Source organism: Erinaceus europaeus, chromosome 13, assembly GCF_950295315.1.
Source record: "Erinaceus europaeus chromosome 13, mEriEur2.1, whole genome shotgun sequence".
Lineage (NCBI taxonomy): Eukaryota > Metazoa > Chordata > Mammalia > Eulipotyphla > Erinaceidae > Erinaceus > Erinaceus europaeus.
Window position 1 is genome coordinate 18,615,396 of NC_080174.1, and position 18,307 is coordinate 18,633,702.

The window sequence follows — 18,307 nt, forward strand, 5'->3', positions numbered from 1 at the left end:
TAAAGAAATTTTTTTAAAAATTAAAAAAAATATATCATAGTAGCAGAAAGTGGAATGGTGAGGTGGGGAGATAGCATAATAGTTTTGCAAACAGACTCTCATGCCTGAGGCTCTTAGCTCCCAGATTCAATCCCCAGAACTACTATAAGCCAGATCTGAGCAGTGCTCTGGTCTCTCTCTCTCTCTCTCTCTCTCTCTCTCTCTCTCCCTCCCTCTCTCATTAAAATATATAATTAAATATTTAAAAAATAAGAAGAAAATAGAATGGTTATTGCCAAGAAAGTAGGAGTAAGAAAAAGAGGAATATGCCCAAATATATATAGCCCAGAACTATGATCTAATCCCCTTTGATTCAAAGGACTTAGGTCAGCATCCAGCTTACAGTTAATGCTCAATTCACGGTTATTGACTTAGTTGTAACAAACGGGGTAACAAAGTTGGTTTCTAGCCCATAAGGAAGTAGAGTCAGTAGATAATTGATACCCAGGAGAAAGTTATTATCTGAAAGCTAAGCAAACCAAGTTCAATGTCACACCTTCTGAGGTGACCTCCTTTCCAGAGATTGGAATGCTAAAGCCATCTTCATACTCCGCAGTCACATTGACTAAGTACAGGGTCTCTGGCTTCAGGTTGTTGAGGACAACACTGGTACTAGATGCAGGCTCCACCACTGTGACCTCATCATTCCCGCCAGCTTGTTTGTAGGTGATGTGATATGAGAAAACATTTTCACCAGCAGGAGACCAGTTCATTTTGAAACTGTGAGAAGTCACATCAGAAAAGCTGATTTCTTTTGGAGGCACATAAGCTATTAAAAAGAAAGAAGAAAACTATCATTTAAAAAATTTTATACATAAAACAAAAATTACTAGAATAGCTATGTGTTTCTGAAATGACTACTATTCATATGGGAGAGTATTCACTGAGCCAAGTAAATATTCTTCATATGACCATTGAAAGAGGGACTCATCTGCAGCTTCACAAGGAAATTCTGGCCATTTTCTGTGATCGTTCATGATACTATGTTATGTTACTTAATTAACTACAGTTGAATTTGACTTTTGAGCTTTTTAAGACAAAGAAGTGATGGAATGGTTTTGTAGGAAAGCAAATAAAGGGGAAAAGTCTTTCCAAGAGAATTAATGTCCTTACTGAGCTCAGCAAGCACTCTAAAAGCCAAAATATCTCCCTGAAAGACAATAAGGAAGATGGTCAGGGAGGAAAAGGAAGCCAAAAAGAAAGATACATGAGTTAAACTAAAAGGTCAACCTGTTCTGCCAATAATTTAAATGGTTCAATGGGAAGAAAGCTGAACTGCTAAAAACCTATGCCCTGTAAATTTAGATGTAATGAAAAAAAAAATCTCTGAAACATTTTTTTAATTAAAAAAAAATTTGGATAAGTGATGCAAAGAGAAGGATTTCCAGATGTGAGGAATGATGCCCAAAATAATGGTCTGGGAAAGGGAATTCACAAAGAAAATTCAAATGTCCAGAACTATGTTCTGGTCTTGTTTCATGTGAAGGACCTAGCTTAGCTTCTAGCTCACAGCTGATGCTCAATTCATGACTGTTAAAATCAAATGTGACAAATAGATGTGATCAAGCTGGTTCCTAGCCCTGCTTGAAAGTGGAGAACCAAAAACATCACTTGACTCTTTTTCAACAATAAATGCATGACCTACATAGCCAAGAGACAGTCATATATGACAACTATTTGATAACCAAATAACCCAAGTTCAATAATCTTAAGTAACATAGCAAAGTCATTCTTATACATATATGAAAAGAATTGAAGAGGCACTGTATTCACAAATTGAAAACTCAAAATCCTTTGCTCGTGAAGAAATCATGTTTACTTTACAAAGGCTACTAACATTTTCTCTTGATAGCTGCCAGTTCTTGCTCAATCCTGAGACAGATAGACTGCGTGAGCTCAAAGGAGATTCTCTGAAAAGCGTCAAAATCTTCCACTGTGTACACATGTGTCTCCGCAGGGGGAGAGGCGATAGCTTCCAATTCCGAGCGAACAGCATCTTTCACACCGACGGCAAAAATCTCAACATCCGAATTCCTAAGCTTTATCGCAGGATCTCTGAATGCATCTGAAGACTTTCCATCAGTGATAAGAATCATGACTTTTGGTACATTGCTTCTTGAACCCTTGCTAGGTACAAATATTTTCTCTCTGACATATGTCATGGCTTTCCCAGTATTTGTAGATCCTCCTCTGTAGGGGAAGGTGTTTATTGCTTCAATAATATCTTCAACTTTGGTAAATTTTTTCAAAGTGAATTCTGTGTGAGGATCCCGACTGTACTGCACGAGACTTATCTGTACCCTGTTGGGCGAAATGTCAAAACTATTTGCGAGAATTTCCAAAAAGGCTCTCACTTTAACAAAGTTTGCAATTCCAATGCTGTAGGAACCATCGACCAAAAATACAATGTCAGCTTTTATGTCCACACCACGGGAACACTCTGTAAAAAAAGAAAGAAAGCTCACTAAGGTTCAACAGACATGAGTTAACATTAAAATATAGCTGTCTGGTATACTTCGTAAGCATTCTTCCTTAGAAGAAAAACTACCACAGATACTTCATTTAAACTAAATCATGAGTGGTAAAGCAGGGCTGCAGATGTTTCTCTGTCTCTTTCCCTCTCTAGCTCCCTTCCCCCCTCAATATTTCTCTGTCTCTATTCAATAATAAATTTTATTTATTATTTTATTTATAAAATCCTACAAAAAAACTAAATCAGAATTGTTGAGCCATACCATCAAGTGGGCCTTCACTCAGTCCAAACCCAATGATCCACTCACTTACCCACTTGAACTTTCATTGGCTGAGTCTTCTCCATTATTGTAACAGGTTCACTGGATGTCAGTCCTTTCATGGAAGAAACACTTATCTGGTATTCTGTATCTGCTGAGAGGTCACGGACACTAAGCATGGTGGTTTGAGGCCCCACACTCAGAGCATGATGTCGGCTTCCAGTAGTCATTGGTGTAAGGAGCACTTTATAGCCAGTCACTGGGCTAGGAGATGGATTCCAACTTAGTTTAATGTATTTTGAGGAGACTTCTGTAGCAACCAAACTTGATGGAGGTTCAATAACTGAAAAGCAACAAATACAACAGTGATTGAAATCAGTGGGGTGCAACCTTAATATACCAACCTGACCTCTCTGGGCAGACAACCTCACCAATGTGTCCTAGAGCCCCACACCCCAGAACCCTGCACCACCAGGGAAAGAGAGAGACAGGTTGGGAGTATGGGTCAACCTGCCAACGCCCATGTTCAGTGGGGAAGTAATTACAGAAGCCAGACCTTCCACCTTCTGCACCCCATAATGACCCTGGGTCCATACTCCCAGAGGGATAAAGAATAGGAAAGCTATCGGGAGAAGAGGGGATGGGATGGGATACGGAGTTCTGGTGGTAGGAATTGTATGGAGTTGTACCTCTCTTATCCTATGGTTTTTGTTACTGTTTCCTTTTTATAAATAAAAATTTTAAAAAATAATAATAATAATTGGGGTGTTTGGTCTGGACTTCAATTCTCCTTATTCAAATTAACCATGAACATATCAGGAAGCTTTACCCAAATCCAACCCGCCATTTTACCTGAAATTCTAAAACAAAAGACTCAATGCCTAATTATTAGTCTAAAAAAAAAAGGAAATACTACTATCCTACTTCCTACTTCCTTATCAACTGATGCTACTTCCTTCTTTATTGGACCCCAATAAAGAAAAAAAGTCCTTGAAAGAAATTAGTGATAAGGCATTGGTACCAAAAGAAGCACTTGATAATATTTGTTAAACAAATAATCTACCAATTTTGTTTTTTTTCACTTTATAATACTACAAAAATAAAATGTAATCTCAAAAAGAGGTCTTAAGATCTGCTCTCCCCCCAAAAAAAACAGTAAGTTTTAAATGATATTCACCTTAAGCAATTTTATTCTTATTTATTTCAATGACAGAGTAATTCCACTATATAATAATGCCACCAGACAAAAGTGAAACATTGGCTTACAATATGACAAGTAAATATAAATCAACATCTAAAAATCTCTATTTTTATTTTATTTTTTATTTTATTTATTTTCCCTTTTGTTGTCCTTGTTGTTTTATTGTTGTTACAGTTATTATTGTTGTCATTGTTGGATAGGACAGAGAGAAATGGAGAGAGGAGGGGAAGACAGAGGGGGAGAGAAAGACAGACACCTGCAGACCTGCTTCACCACCTGTAAAGCAACTCCCCTGCAGGTGGAGAGCTGGGGGATCGAGCCCGGATCCTTAAGCAGGTCCTTGCACTTTGTGCCATGTGCGCTTAACCCGCTGCACTACTGCAAACTCCCTAAATCTCTATTTTTCATTATAGACTAAAGTCGTGTACTTGACAGGTGAAAAAAAGGTATATTTAAATATTTAAAGCCAAATCGCCAAGTGTTTACATTGGTCAGTGGAATCCATATTTTAAAAGCTTCAGTTCTAGGGGTTTTTTATACGTCAGTCTATAAGACGTGAATGATAAAACAGGCACAAGTCTACTCACCCTTTCCTCAAAAAAAAAAAATTCATGAGATGTTGTGCATAAAAATAATATCTAATGAAGTGAGAAGTCGTAGGAGGGAAGCAATGGATGTGCCAACAGGAAGTCTGGCCAGACCTTCTAAGTGGTGCAAAAGACAGAGCAGAGAACGGAAGAGGCAGGCTAGTTAGTGCCAAGAGGAGGGAGAAAACCTTGAGGAGCAGCGTGAACACCTGCCATTAGCCTCGCATGCCATGTGGGGAGAGTTCAAAGAAAAATCAGACCCACCCTCATAATCGCAACCCACTTAAGATCAGGGGGAATTACAAGTGAAGGAGGTTACCCTTAGAAAAATGTAGAGCAATTAATTTCATGATGCAGAGCAAAAGAGTCAAGACATTAGGAAGTAAAACAGAAGGGAACTTTTTCAGAAAAGCACACTAAGGAATGAGAAGAAGGCCTGAAACAGAAATAGAACAAACGAAGACTGCCAAAATACTTGGGGGCTTAAGGACTAAAGAGTTTATAAGATTGAAGAACTCTTATTTAGGATTTCTCTTTAATCACTCATCTGTTCTCGGGCTACAAGGAGAATATTCATGGAAATTACAATTTTTTAATGCCTCAAAAGATGTTTATGAAATGCTGTATCTTTACGTCATTTAGTAAGAAGCAAAGACTGATAAAAATGGATTTTTTTTCCAGATAGGAAAGGATCAAATTGACAGACATTTGAAATACTCAGTGCCTTGAAGCCATTGTGCCAAGAATGATGACAGCAAATGCACCTTTGTTTTAACCATTTAATAGAAATTGTGTCACTAGCTTAAGTTTAATAATTTGAAGGAGTCGGATGGTTAGCACAGCGGGTTAAGGGCAAGTGGCACAAAGCGCAAGGAATCCCAGTTTGAGGCCCCGGCTCCCCACCTGCAGGGGAGTCGCTTCACAGGCGGTAAAGCTGGTCTGCAGGTGTCTGTCTTTCTCTCCCCCTCTCTATCTTCCCCTCCTCTCTCCATTTCTCTCTGTCCTATCCAACAACAATGACATCAATAACAATAATAATTACAATAATTAAAAACCAAGGTCAACAAAAAGGGAATAAACAAGTTTAATAATTTGAAAATAAGCATTGACCAACCTGCCAATGTTTAATAAAAATGGAAGGGTATAGAGAAATAGCATAGTGGTTATACAAAAGACTTTCATGCCTGCAGCTCTGAGGTCCTAGGTTCAATCCCCAGCACCATCAAAAGCCATTGCTGAGCAGTACTATTCTCTCTCAGTATCTTTCTCTGTAACTCTTTCATTAAAATAAATAAATAAATATTTTTAAATCAGAATTTAAGATAGTGCAAGTACCTGGATAGTTACAGGCAGAGGCTAAACAAGCACAAAGTGATTTTAGGAAAAATAAATTTAAAAAGTAAATTAAATTTAAAATAGAGTAAATCAACCAAATTTATCCCCCAAACGATGTTTAAGAACTTTTAGAATGATATAAATGCTTTTTAAATTTACCACTGGATTTAGGAAACAATACAAATAAATTCAGGAAGTTGAATTACTGAATAACAATACTGTGTAGAGTATCCAACTAGAGAATCACTGAAAGGTATCTAGGACTAAATGAGTCTCCTTCTCAGATGTTCATAAAGCTATTAATGAGGGGCCAGGCAGTGGCATACCCCGTTAAGCGCACACAGTACGGAGCACAAGGACCCCAGCAAGGATCTTGCTTCAAGTCCCCACTCTCCATCTGCAGGGGTCCATTTCATGAGTGATGAAGCAGGTGTACAGATGTCTTTCTCTCCCCCTCTTCTTCTCCCCTCCCCTCTCAATTTCTCTCTGTCCTGTCCAATAAAATGGGGGGGGGGGGATGGCCACCAGAAGCAGTGAATTTATAGTGCAGGTAACAAGCCCCAGGGAATAACCCTGGAGGCAAAACAAAAAAAAAAAACTATAGATGCTGTCAACTAATGAAAAGGGTTAACACATGGGAACATTCAACAATACACTCACCTTCCTCTCCACTGATCAGTTCACCAAGTTGTTCATCAACACCTGAGCACACCTGGGAGATGATCTCATTCTGAATATCCACAATGGCATCAAAGTTGGCCACATTGAAAACGTGGTTTAGTGAAGGTGTGGAAGCAATCTGTTTGAGTTCTTTCGCATCTGCAGCTTTAATGCCTTTATAACAAAAGGATTAGGATATAGTTATAAAGGAAATTAGGGGAGTTCTAGACTGAATTTCCTCTGCTCAAATTAGGGGAGTTCTTTGCTTTCACAGTAAAGGATTTTCAACTCCTTATTCACTCATAAACCAGAATCACTTTGCCTCGTAACGAATGTGCATCTATTCAAATGACAATGACATTTTATAATTTCACACAAAGTGTTCAGCCAAAGAGGAAAATGAATTCGGAATAAAACAGAGTGGGCTCTCATCCCAACCATGCCATCACTTGTGCCTGCCATCTGTAAAGATAATACTTTTTCTTCTAGAGTCCAGAATAAGCTCTGGCCCTCTGAATTCTTCAAGTGTTACATAATATAGGAAACACATAAAAATACTTCATGATAATACAAGGAGTATCTTTAGTAGAACCATTGTCCCAGACTTCTTCAAAAAATGGAGGGCTGGCAAAGAATACAGATACCACCCCCCATAATGCATGTGCTAACAGTTATATAAGAAAGATACACAAGCAAAATTTTTACTCAGCTGCACTATTAAATGCAGTAAATATTTCTAAGTAGCATCCTGCCTGAAGGAATCCACCCTTCATCTTCCTAAACATTAAATACTGAAGTGGTTCTGAAGTTTAGAAAAGAAAGAGAAAAAACTTGACCTACCCAAAGAGAAAACTTCAACTCCAATACCACGAAGCTCTCTTGCTGGAATTTCCACTTCGTCCTGGGACTTGCCATCCGTAATAATGATTGCCACTTTAGGAAAACCAACTCTTGCTCCAGCAGATTCCGTGAAAGTATTTTTAATTAAGTAATCAATGGCATCCCCTGAAGTGGAAAAGAAACACTTTCATTCACTCCACAATACACAAGTTTGCCAAAGTCCAAAATTTCATGATTCATTTCAAAATTATTTACCATGTGACAAGGGCACAAAGCTTGCTTTCTCTCCCAAACAGATAATTCATTTATTTTAAACCATTATAAAAAAAAGTGAAACATTACCTGTCATCGTGTTGCCACCTTTGTATGGGATGCTTTTAATGGCAGAAAGAAGCTCGTTTCTTTTGTAATACTGATTTAAGTTAAATTCAGTCCTGGTATCAGAGCTGTACTGAACAACCCCAACCCTTGTCTTCTCTTCACCGATGTCAAAAGCAGACACAAGAGCAGCAATGAAATCCAAAATGTACTTGAAATTATTTCTTCCCACACTCCATGAGCCATCCACAAGGAACACTAAGTCAGTCCAGGCACTGACTGAGCACTCTGAAATACAGTTGAAATATCTTCAAGGTTGTAATATTATATCTAGTCATCCATAAAGAATGTGAGCTTAGATCTATGGGGATGCAGAGGTTACACAGGTTCCTGTGCTGAATATGAATAGACATGGACCCCACATCAGATCAATGGGGTCTACAGTTAACAGTATTTATATGCTTTTCCCATGTTTGGGAGCTACTCTGCCCTGATCCAGCTCTCTAGTCCTATGTCCAGCTCTGACACCATCTTCCTAAACAATACTCTTGGCCCACCTGCATGTTAGCTGTCAGGCTCAAGCAAAAATTAGTAAAGTCATGGAACCCTTATAATATACTTAAAATAGACTTTGTAGCTGCTTCCAAAATGGAGACCTCAAATCTCATCTGCTCTATTCTTGCCTTTGGGCTCCTGATTATTAAACAATTTGTTCTGCTTCATATCTTAAGGCTTTCAGCCACCAAGTTCCTGTTGCTACCATGATGCCAACCTGAATTCCCTGAGCAGATGACCTCACCAATGTGTCTTGGCCCCACCTCTCTAGAGCCCTGACCCGCTAGGGAAAGACAGAAACAGGCTAGGAGTATGGATCAGCCTGCCAATACCCATGTCCAGTGGAGAAGCAATTACAGAAGCCAGACCTCCGACCTTCTGCACCCCATGATGATCTTGAGTCCATAATCCCAGAGAGATAAAGAATATGGAACCCTCTGCACCCCATGATAAAGAATAGGAAAGCTTCCAATGGAGGGGATGGGATGTGGGATTCTGGTGGTGGGAATTGTATGGAATTATATCCCTCTTATCCTACAATCTTGTCAATCATTATTAAATCAATATGAAAATAATACAAGCTACTATTGCAAAAAAAAGTTTTAATAATAATAAAAAGCATATATAGTGCCTTTATGAAGTGCATTTAGGGAGTGCTATGTTTTTTTATTATATTTACTTATTTATTGGATAGACACAGCCAGAAATTGATAGAAAGAGGTAATAGAGGAGAAGAAGAGAGACAGAGACACCTGTAGCACTGCTTCGCCACTTGCAAAGTTTTCCCCTTGCAGGCGGAGACCAAGGGCTTGAATCCTTGAGCAATGTAACATGTGCACTCAACCACCCAGCCCCAAGCTGTATGTCTTTGAATTGCTGTACAGACACTACACAAGAAAAGATAAATCCATATATGATCTACTCTCCAAGAACATGTCACCCAATTCTTATGCAATCAGCCGACCTATTTTTAGAAGTTGTATTGATACTCTTTTCTCCAAGAAAAATGATATAGAATATCTTGAGACTCATTTAAAAATATGCAAGCAAAGCACTTTCTTTATTTGGCATTTGTTAAGAAATATATGCAAAATAATTGCTGAACCATTCAAGCAAATGCAGTGGAGTTGAGGTAGAGAGCAAAAATTCTGAAAACTCTCCCACAATATAGCTGTCAAAAGTTTGCAAAGGTTTAGTTTAGATGACTAATAGAATCTAACAGCAGCAAAAACATGTATAAGTATAAAGCAAGATATCCAGAGTGTGTTCTTCTCCCAGTTATCAATGCTTTTTGAACTTTACAACAAAAACACTAAAAATGAGAGAACAAAATGCCTAATGTAAAAAAAATAATAGGAAGATTGTCATTTTGTGGTAGACAAGGTGTGGTAACATCTATTTTGAAGAGGTATGAAATTGTACCCTTAAAGTATAAACAGTCTTGTAAAATCAGTGTTACCTCTTTTAAAGCATAGTTTTAAAAAAAAAAACCTTACTATTTCTAAATTTCTAAAATGCAATTATTGGATTTTATAACTAAATATATATTTAATTTCTTTTTTATGTTAAATGGGAATGCACGGGGCGAGGGCAGGTTGGTTTCATGAAAATTCTATATTCAAAAAGCAATGCAAAAAACAAAAAAAGCAATGCAGAGTAAATGTCTAAAGATCTTTCTGTTCTTGCAATCAGTGAGCAGATAATAAAAGAAGTAGTTGGCTAGGAAGAAGAAGAAAGGGTCTTGGAAAATTTTGCAAGCTGGATAGAAGTTGTATGCTTAAATAATTTTTGCACACTTTTTAATGGGCCAATTTAAGACTATTGAAAGGTCAACAGTTAGCAAAATGTTTTGATTTACAATAAATGTTGAGGGCTGGGGAGACTGTATAATGGTTTTTCAAAGAATCTTTCATGCCTGAGGCTGTGAAGTCCCAGGTTCAATCCCCAGCAGCACCATAAGCCTGAGTTGAGCAGTGCTCTGGCCTCTCTCTTTCTCTCTGTATATATCCTTCTCTTTGTATCTCTCTCATTAAAAAAATAAATTAAATTGTTAAAAATATATAATCAATGTTGATGGCTCGTGGACAATATTAGCATTATAACTCTATAGTTCAGGCTCCAGTTCAGATTTTTAAACATCATAAAGAATGTCATTGATCCTAACAGAAAAACTCTAGATAAAGGAGACTTTATGTGAATGAGCTTTTTTTTTTTATGGTAATCCTGGCTTATAAATGCAACTTTTACAATGAAGCAAAATCAGAAGTCCAAGAAATCCATTAAGGATCTATCCCAGTAAGTCAGACAAAGCAAGATCAAACAAAGAAGACTAGAAACAGCAAAAACTAGACTAAATAAAATTGTTTTCATCTAATTACAACTTATCAGAGATGTCTGCCAAAGACACTGGCAAAGTCTGTAACTGACATCAACTGAAGCCATGTAAGCACCCTAGAGATGAGCTTAGAATGCATGTAGTCTTAGAAATTGATTTTCATGACAGTTTAGATGGTTAAAAGACCCTCTCAAGTCCCTTTCTAACATTTTTCATAGATACAGAAGTCACCACCTATTTTGATAAGCTGGCCATTGGTAAGTACTTCAGGCCCATTGATGGGCTTTGTTATTCACCTACTGTTAAATTCTCTCAGGAGAGACAGGCTGGGAGTATGGATCGACCTGTCAATGCTAATGTTTAGCAGGGAAGTAATTACAGAAGCCAGACCTTCAACCTTCTGCATCCCACAATGACCTTGGGTCCATACTCCCAGAGGGTTAAAGAATAGGAGAGCTATCAGGGAAGGGGATGGGATACAGAGTTCTGATGGTGGGAATTGTGCAAAGCTGTACCCCTCTTATCGTATTGTTTTGTCAATGTTTCCTTTTTATAAATAAAAAAATTTCTTTTTAAATTCTCTCGGGAAATTTTGGACACATGCAAATCTGAAACACTTCCAGTAAAAAGAATTTTGGCAAATAGAATGAAAATCTGAGGTGAAAGGTCTGAACATAGATACTGTAATAGTTATAAACAACAAATGCATGGCCTGAACATTTAATAAAGACTGTAGAAGAGATTAATATCAGAATAAGATCAAAATATATCACATTTATGACTTCTGCAAACAATAAGCAAAAAGTAGTAGTAAGGGAAACACTTACTTTGCATCTCTGTCTTTCCAGGTCTTTTCTCCCCTGGCTTCATCGGACCACCTGTTTGGACTAAGTCAAGACTTGATTATTGCAAAAGAAAATGAACTCAGACAAATACTTCCCAAAAAGAAAATAAATATGTTCCCTTTCATCATTGTCTCTTCAATGTGTGACCCAAGCCCAGTTTGGTCAGGGAACAGTGCCAAATAGACATTCTTTTACAAGTGAATTATTTTTGCCTAAGATTTAAATATATATATTTTTCAAAAAGAAATTATGTCTGACAATGTTGAATGGTTTTCATTTGTAACATTCCTGTTGCTTCCAGAGATCAGTGCTATAAATAAGGAATGAATTAATGATACACACCCACTAGTAACTAGGATCAAAGATTAATACTGATATAAATTAATTTCTCAGAATAACATATTAACATGAAATTTCAAGAAATGTTTTGCAAAATAAAAAAGAATAAAAGTATTCTGTGGGTGAGCAAGATAATTCTCCTGGGGGTGCTTACTTTGCCATGCTGGCCACAAGGTTTCAGTCCTCCCCCCCACTCCCCACTGCACTGGGGGAAGTTCTGGTGTTGTGATGTCCTTCCTGTCTTCCTCTGGCTATCTGTCTCCCTGTCTCTGTCTCTTTTACTTTCTGAAAAAAATGTTTTTATGAGTACTTAAAAACAGAGTACTGTATGTGTGCTTACTTGTTAGTTGACCTATAACTGGTACACTTTCTTCTACTTCATCATATGAAGTGATTGTCACCACATACTCTACTTCAGGTATGAGGTCTGATAATAAAGTTTCCGTGGTGCTAGGTGCAAGGGTAAATTCTTTAGTAGGCCCATCTGGAAACACAGAAAGCAAAATATTAATCCAACGAAATATTTCTGCATGTAACATACTATAGCATAATGTAACTCAGGCAAAGTGAAGATCTAAATAATTCTACATATGCACTTTTAGACAATTCAAACATCATTTTTACTGTCTTCCAAAGCCAAGCCTTTGAATTCAATAAATGAACTTTCATTGCCTCTGCTTGTTACATAGCCAATATTTAAGAACAGAGAATTCCTCTAGATTAACAATACATTAGCATGTTAAATAAGAAACTTCTCATCATTTTCCAGTCCAAATAGATAACAATTTTTATACATAAGCTATAAGCCAGAAAACATTTTAACCTAAACTATGAATTGAGGGGGCCAAACAGTGGCACATCCAGTTGAGCACGTTACCATGCGCAAGGAGCCAGGTTCGAGCCTCCCGTCCCCACCTGCAGGGAGGAAGCTTCAGAAGTGGTGAAGCAGGGCTGCAGCTGTCTTTCTGTCTCTCTCCATCTCTGTCTCCCCATTCCTTCTCAATTTCTTGCTGTCTCTACCCAATAAATAAATAAATAAAGATAATAAAAGATAAAATAAAATATGAATTGAGAAGAAAAAAGGGACTAAAATCAATACAGAGAAAGCAAATTCCACAGGCTAACATGAAACATTTGTGAGACTACCAGTGTAGAATCAGTGCATTCTCCATACACTGATAAGTGCACACATGAATGAATGAATTAATGAATGAATGAATGAATAACTGTGATCCCCTGAATCAACTTCTCAGGTATCAAAATTCCAATGCACAACGTACTCACTGTATATTTCCATACTGATAATTACGTGCTTCCTTCCAGAGTATGTTAATTCTAAAATCAGTCAGGAAGCAGTAAATCCCAGGTGCTGTCTCTTAAGGTTTTAATTGTACTAAGCCTTTATTAAGCATAAACAATCGGGCCAGGCAATGGCGCACTTGGTTAAGTGCTCACATTACAGCACACAAGGACCCAGGTTCAAGCCCCTGGTCCCCACCTGCAGGGGGAAAGCTTCACGAATGGAGAAGCAGGGCTGCAAGTGTCTCTCTGTCTCCCTCCCTTTCTATTGCCCCTTTCCTTCTCAATTTCTCTCTGCCTCTATCCAATAAAAAAATAAAATAAAATAAATATATATAAACAATCAAGAAAGACAACAGGTAGAATAAAACCCCAAGAAATGATGCTGGCTTATATGTGGAACGAACAGGATGAAGCAGAAACCTTACAGAGCAAGAGAACAGAGCTATGCTCAGTTGGGGAGTTCCTTTGCCAATTGGGAATTTAGAAGTTAAGTAATTTCTGTACTGGGGAATTAGTTCAACTTCAGGGCACAAGATTTGCATACTTGAAGCCACAGAGACCACAGATTCAGTCCCCCAGAATGCCAAATACCAACCTGAGTGATACTCTGGTTTGCCTCTCTTATCATCTCTTGTAAAAGTAAACAAATAAATCTTAAGAAAAAAAAAGTTAGTAGTCTCTGGTTTTCAATACACTGAAACTGGATGGATTCTTTTTCAGCTGCTTTTTTCTGCTTTGGGATGAATGAATCAGAAGGGGCCCAGCGGTAGTGCAGCGGGTTAAGCACACATGGCATGAACCGCAAGGACCTGCATAAGGATCCCTGTTCCAGCCCCTGGATCCCCACCTGCAAGGGGTCGCTTCACAAGCGGTAAGCAGGTCTGCAGGTGTCTATCTTTTGCTCACACTCTCTGTCTCCCCCAACCCTCTCGATTTCTCTCTGTCCTATCCCACAAGAAGAGTATTAACAATAATAGTAACAACAACAACAGGGGCAAAAAAAATGGAAAAAAAGTTGGCCTCCAGGAGCAGTGGATTTGTAGTACAGGCACCAAGCCCCAGCAATAACCTTGCAAGCAAAAAAAAAAAAAAAGAATGAATTAGATAACCACAAATACACTGGAGTAGAAATTACTTAAAGAAGAAAAAATAAATTCCTAACTCATTTAGGTTCTCAATCACATAAAAGAAACTGGCTCCCTAATTCCTTAATACAATACCATTTAAGATCATTGGTACCTTTAATGATCATAAATGTTTAAATACAATGTTAATATAATCCATCTCTATTGTCAGTCACTAAATATTTCTTCCTACCACATAACCTGTGTTAGTAGGAGTGGTTACTTCTTCATTTTGTGTCATAATTAAATCTTCTTGGTGTGTTGGTGTGTTTCACCAAAATAAAGGACTCTGGGGGGGGAGGATGTTCAGGTCCTGGAACATGATGGCAGAAGAGGACCTAGTTGGGGAGTTAGAGTGTTATGAGGAAAACTGAGAAATGTTGGCACTACAAATCCACTGCTCCTGGAGACCATTTTTTCTATTTTGCTGTCCTTGTTGTTATTATTCGATAAAACACAGAGAGGGGAGTCGGGCAGTAGCGCAGCGGGTTAAGCGCAGGTGGCGTGAAGCACAAGGACCAGTGTAAGGATCCGGGTTCGAGCCCTGGCTCCCCACCTGTAGGGGGGTCGCTTCACGAGTGGTGAAGCAGATCTGCAGGTGTCTGTCTCTCCCCCTCTCTGTCTTCCCCTCCTCTCTCCATTTCTCTCTGTCCTATCCAACAACAATGACATCAACAACAATAATAATAACTACCACAACAAGGGCAACAAAAGGGAAAATAAATAATAAAAAAAATAAATAAATAAATAAACACCGAGAAATCGCCATGTGCGCTTAACCTGCTGTGCTACCACACACCCCCCCCCATAAAGTAACTCTTAAGAACAACTAAGACAAAGATCTTTTTTCCCCAGAAAAGACTCTTAGTTTAGGATCTACTGACTCCATTTAGCCAAAGGAAATTCTTGTTTTTATGATAGTAGTTCATTATCATCCCAGAATAATGTTTACTGGGTATTGAAGTGTTTAGGATACTTAACATGGAGTAACAACACACTTGACAACTTGTCATCATTTAACACCTAAAATGTTGTGAGAAGTGAGTAATTCATGAGGAATGTCAAAATATAAGACCAGATCATTGTTACCACAGTAAAGGGAAAGGAAAATGGTAGTATTAAGACAGAACAAATAAATATAGAATGAAGGAAAAAACTGGGCATTCTCTGATGGAATTATTTCATTATAGACATGTTGTCAATGAGGCACACCTGAAATTTACATAATGGTATAATGCAATACTACTTTAATAAGAAAAGAAAGATGAATATCAAGAAGAATTCTATTTTAGTTATAAAATAGATTACCAATAACATTTTAGTCAGGTCATCACAGAAAAACATGGCAATAGTGACTACTAGGTTGAAAATCTGGAGGCCTGACTAAGCCATATATCTGTGATAATGGATAAATGCCTCAGGCTTTTCCAAATGTCAGATTCTTGTAACAAAAGAAGAAAAGGTTAGATAATCTTGCTTGTGTGTTTCTGTTCTCAAACTCAAACTTTACAACTTACCATTTGTAGAAGCCACTGTTACTTTATAGCCTTCAATTGGATCATCTGGTTTTTCCCATGACATATGAACAGTATTTTCATCTATAATTTTAAAGTTCAAGTCTGAAGGTGGGTCAACTGCAAGAGATAGAGTTGATATATTTATCTTTTGATGTCACAGAACAGTCAATTTAATTAATACAGAATTGAGTTGAGCAAAGCTTACTAAAAGTGTCTTTGCATAAATTTGTTTCCAACAAGTATAAAAGATACCTTGTTGGACAAGAATAAAAATTAAAAGCTGACAAGATATGACAAAACATCAGAGAGCATACATATTACAGAAGACAGCACAAAACATTTTTGATTCTTGAGTTGCTAGGTCATTCAAGAATGACCAGCAAAATCAAGCATTATAGAAACATATCTGAGTACAAGTACATACAAATACAATGAAATCACATGTAATAACCACATATGCAAACAATTCACATAACAAAGGAATGTCAATGCATGCTAAGTGCATTTTGGATAAGCATGCTATATCACAACCTGCTTACAATCATATAAGTCAATTTAGAACATTGGCACAATACTTATTTTCCATAATATGGAAATGAATCAGTGGTGGTTTGGGTTTATTCTCAGCATAATGGCATCATTATTAATTTTTGTTAAATAAATTTCAATCTGTGGCAGAGATGAACATGTATTTCAATAAAAAAGGGGAATCAGGAGAAGTTTAGCACTGTTACGTCTCACAAGGAAACATACATTTAAATGTATATTAATGTAGAAGATATCCAAAATAGCAACGGGGGGGAATGTTAAGAAATTATAGGCTTATAAAAGTTGATATACAGTTGTCTATAAATACTGATATTCTGGGGACAGGTGGTGGTACACCTGGTTGAGTGCACACATTACAGTTCACAGGGACCCAGGTTTGAGTCCCTGGTCCCCACCTGCAGGAGGAAAGCTTCACGAGTGGTGAAGCAGTGCTACAGGTGTCTGTCTCTCCACCCCTCTACCTTCCATTTTCCTCTTGATTTCTGGCTGTCTCTATCCAATAAATAAAAGATAATTTAAAAACAAAAACTGATATTCTGCCTGTTTACACCAATTTACCATTATGTTTGCAGGGTGTAAACCAACACTACTATTTTCCTTTGTAGCAGGTATATTCCATACTAGAAAAGGCATTTTAAATAAAATGCCAGTATGGTCCTTTACAAAACGGACAACATTGATGTGTATTTATGGACATTTATTCACAGATTTTAAAGAAAACAGTGAAAAAGGATGAGCCATCTGAAGACATGAATATGCATAAAATTTGGAGAGGTCAATGACAGGAATAACTAGAAAGTACAGAAAGAAATAGTTCACATACAAAAGTACAGCATCATGCATGTGTCAATGAAATGTTGACTTGTTTTTAGTTTCCCACAACAAACAAAAGTCTCCATGTACAATAGTATTTACACAAAGACGTGTCAAATATTTTATAATGATATTCTCTCGGCAATGTTCATGCCTCATCATGCAGCATTGTACTGACTCACTGTCAGTGCATGGTTGATGCATTAAAAATTGTTACTCTGGAAGCAGGTCAACAAAAGAAGATGACTTTCAGCCATACTCTTCTTAAAATGTTGAAGTCTGAAAGCATTGCTCATGAATCAGAATTTTTCCATCTGTTTTGAGAGATTGCAATCTCCTTTTCTAGGTTTTTCAAGAGAAGTCAATTGAAATGTAGTAGGAGCTTTGAGACATGAGTCATAGAATTTAACTGGGGTTAGGGACTACTGTAATAGCACATTTTAATGGAAATAAAACAAATTAGGTAAATTCACTTTAATGAATTACAGTTCCCATAAGTAGGGGGTGGCTTTTTTTTTTTTCTCCATTGGCTATGCTAGTAATGGTTTGTATGTTACTGTCTTCTGTCCATACACAGGCAGTGAGATTAGACCATTAATCTATTGATACATGCACAGGTTAGCTATTCAACATTCTCCTTTCTAGAATGATATTGCCAGGTTTAGGGGTAGTGATCACTTAGTATGAGCATGTGACAGATGTTAATAGGGCAACAGGTATTAGAATATCATTATAAAATATTGTTCCAATAGCAATGGCTCAGGACAAATTTAATGCAAAGGCAGACACACCTGGCCTGAGCATGCTTTAAAAAAAAAAATCAGTACATGGAAAAAAAGGTACCACCAACCTTGCAAGGAAATTGACCTGAAGCAGGAGGCACTAGGTTAAAACTGCTGAAGGGCAGCAGCGGCCCACCTTGTTGATTTCCAAATGACCCGGATTCCAGATAGACTGAAAAATTGACTGTGGGGAAAAGTCTTTAACATTTCAGAGGGTGTAAGGTGTTCATCAAAACTCAGATGCAGTACTTAGGAATCAAAAGTAGGAAAGAACCAACATGTGTATGACAGAAAGACCACTCTACTTCTCTTCTTGCTGTGTAAAGCATTCCAAACGCACCATTCCACTTCCACAATTGTTTTTCACATAAGACAAATGAAGCAGGTGTGAGTGTGAACACAAATCAAATCAATGAAAAATGTGTTTTTATCAG

At 37.5% G+C, this 18,307-nt stretch overlaps 1 protein-coding gene across 4 annotated transcripts in view; it reads right to left on the bottom strand.

The window, feature by feature from the left end:
• Nucleotides 1-18,307, bottom strand: part of COL12A1 (collagen type XII alpha 1 chain) — a 145,168-nt gene that overhangs the window by 117,012 nt on the left and 9,849 nt on the right. For 3 of the 4 annotated variants that reach the window (XM_060205391.1, XM_007516304.3, XM_060205392.1), the window contains 9 exons: nucleotides 15,730-15,846; nucleotides 12,127-12,270; nucleotides 11,430-11,489; nucleotides 7,737-8,000; nucleotides 7,395-7,559; nucleotides 6,555-6,728; nucleotides 2,824-3,114; nucleotides 1,877-2,479; nucleotides 536-808 (listed from right to left, as the gene is read on the bottom strand). The exons of the other annotated variant lie outside the window; for it this stretch is intronic. In XM_060205391.1, the coding sequence (XP_060061374.1) occupies nucleotides 536-808; nucleotides 1,877-2,479; nucleotides 2,824-3,114; nucleotides 6,555-6,728; nucleotides 7,395-7,559; nucleotides 7,737-8,000; nucleotides 11,430-11,489; nucleotides 12,127-12,270; nucleotides 15,730-15,846 (2,091 nt within the window). The remainder of the gene's footprint in view (nucleotides 1-535; nucleotides 809-1,876; nucleotides 2,480-2,823; nucleotides 3,115-6,554; nucleotides 6,729-7,394; nucleotides 7,560-7,736; nucleotides 8,001-11,429; nucleotides 11,490-12,126; nucleotides 12,271-15,729; nucleotides 15,847-18,307) is intronic. 4 annotated transcript variants of the gene reach the window in all.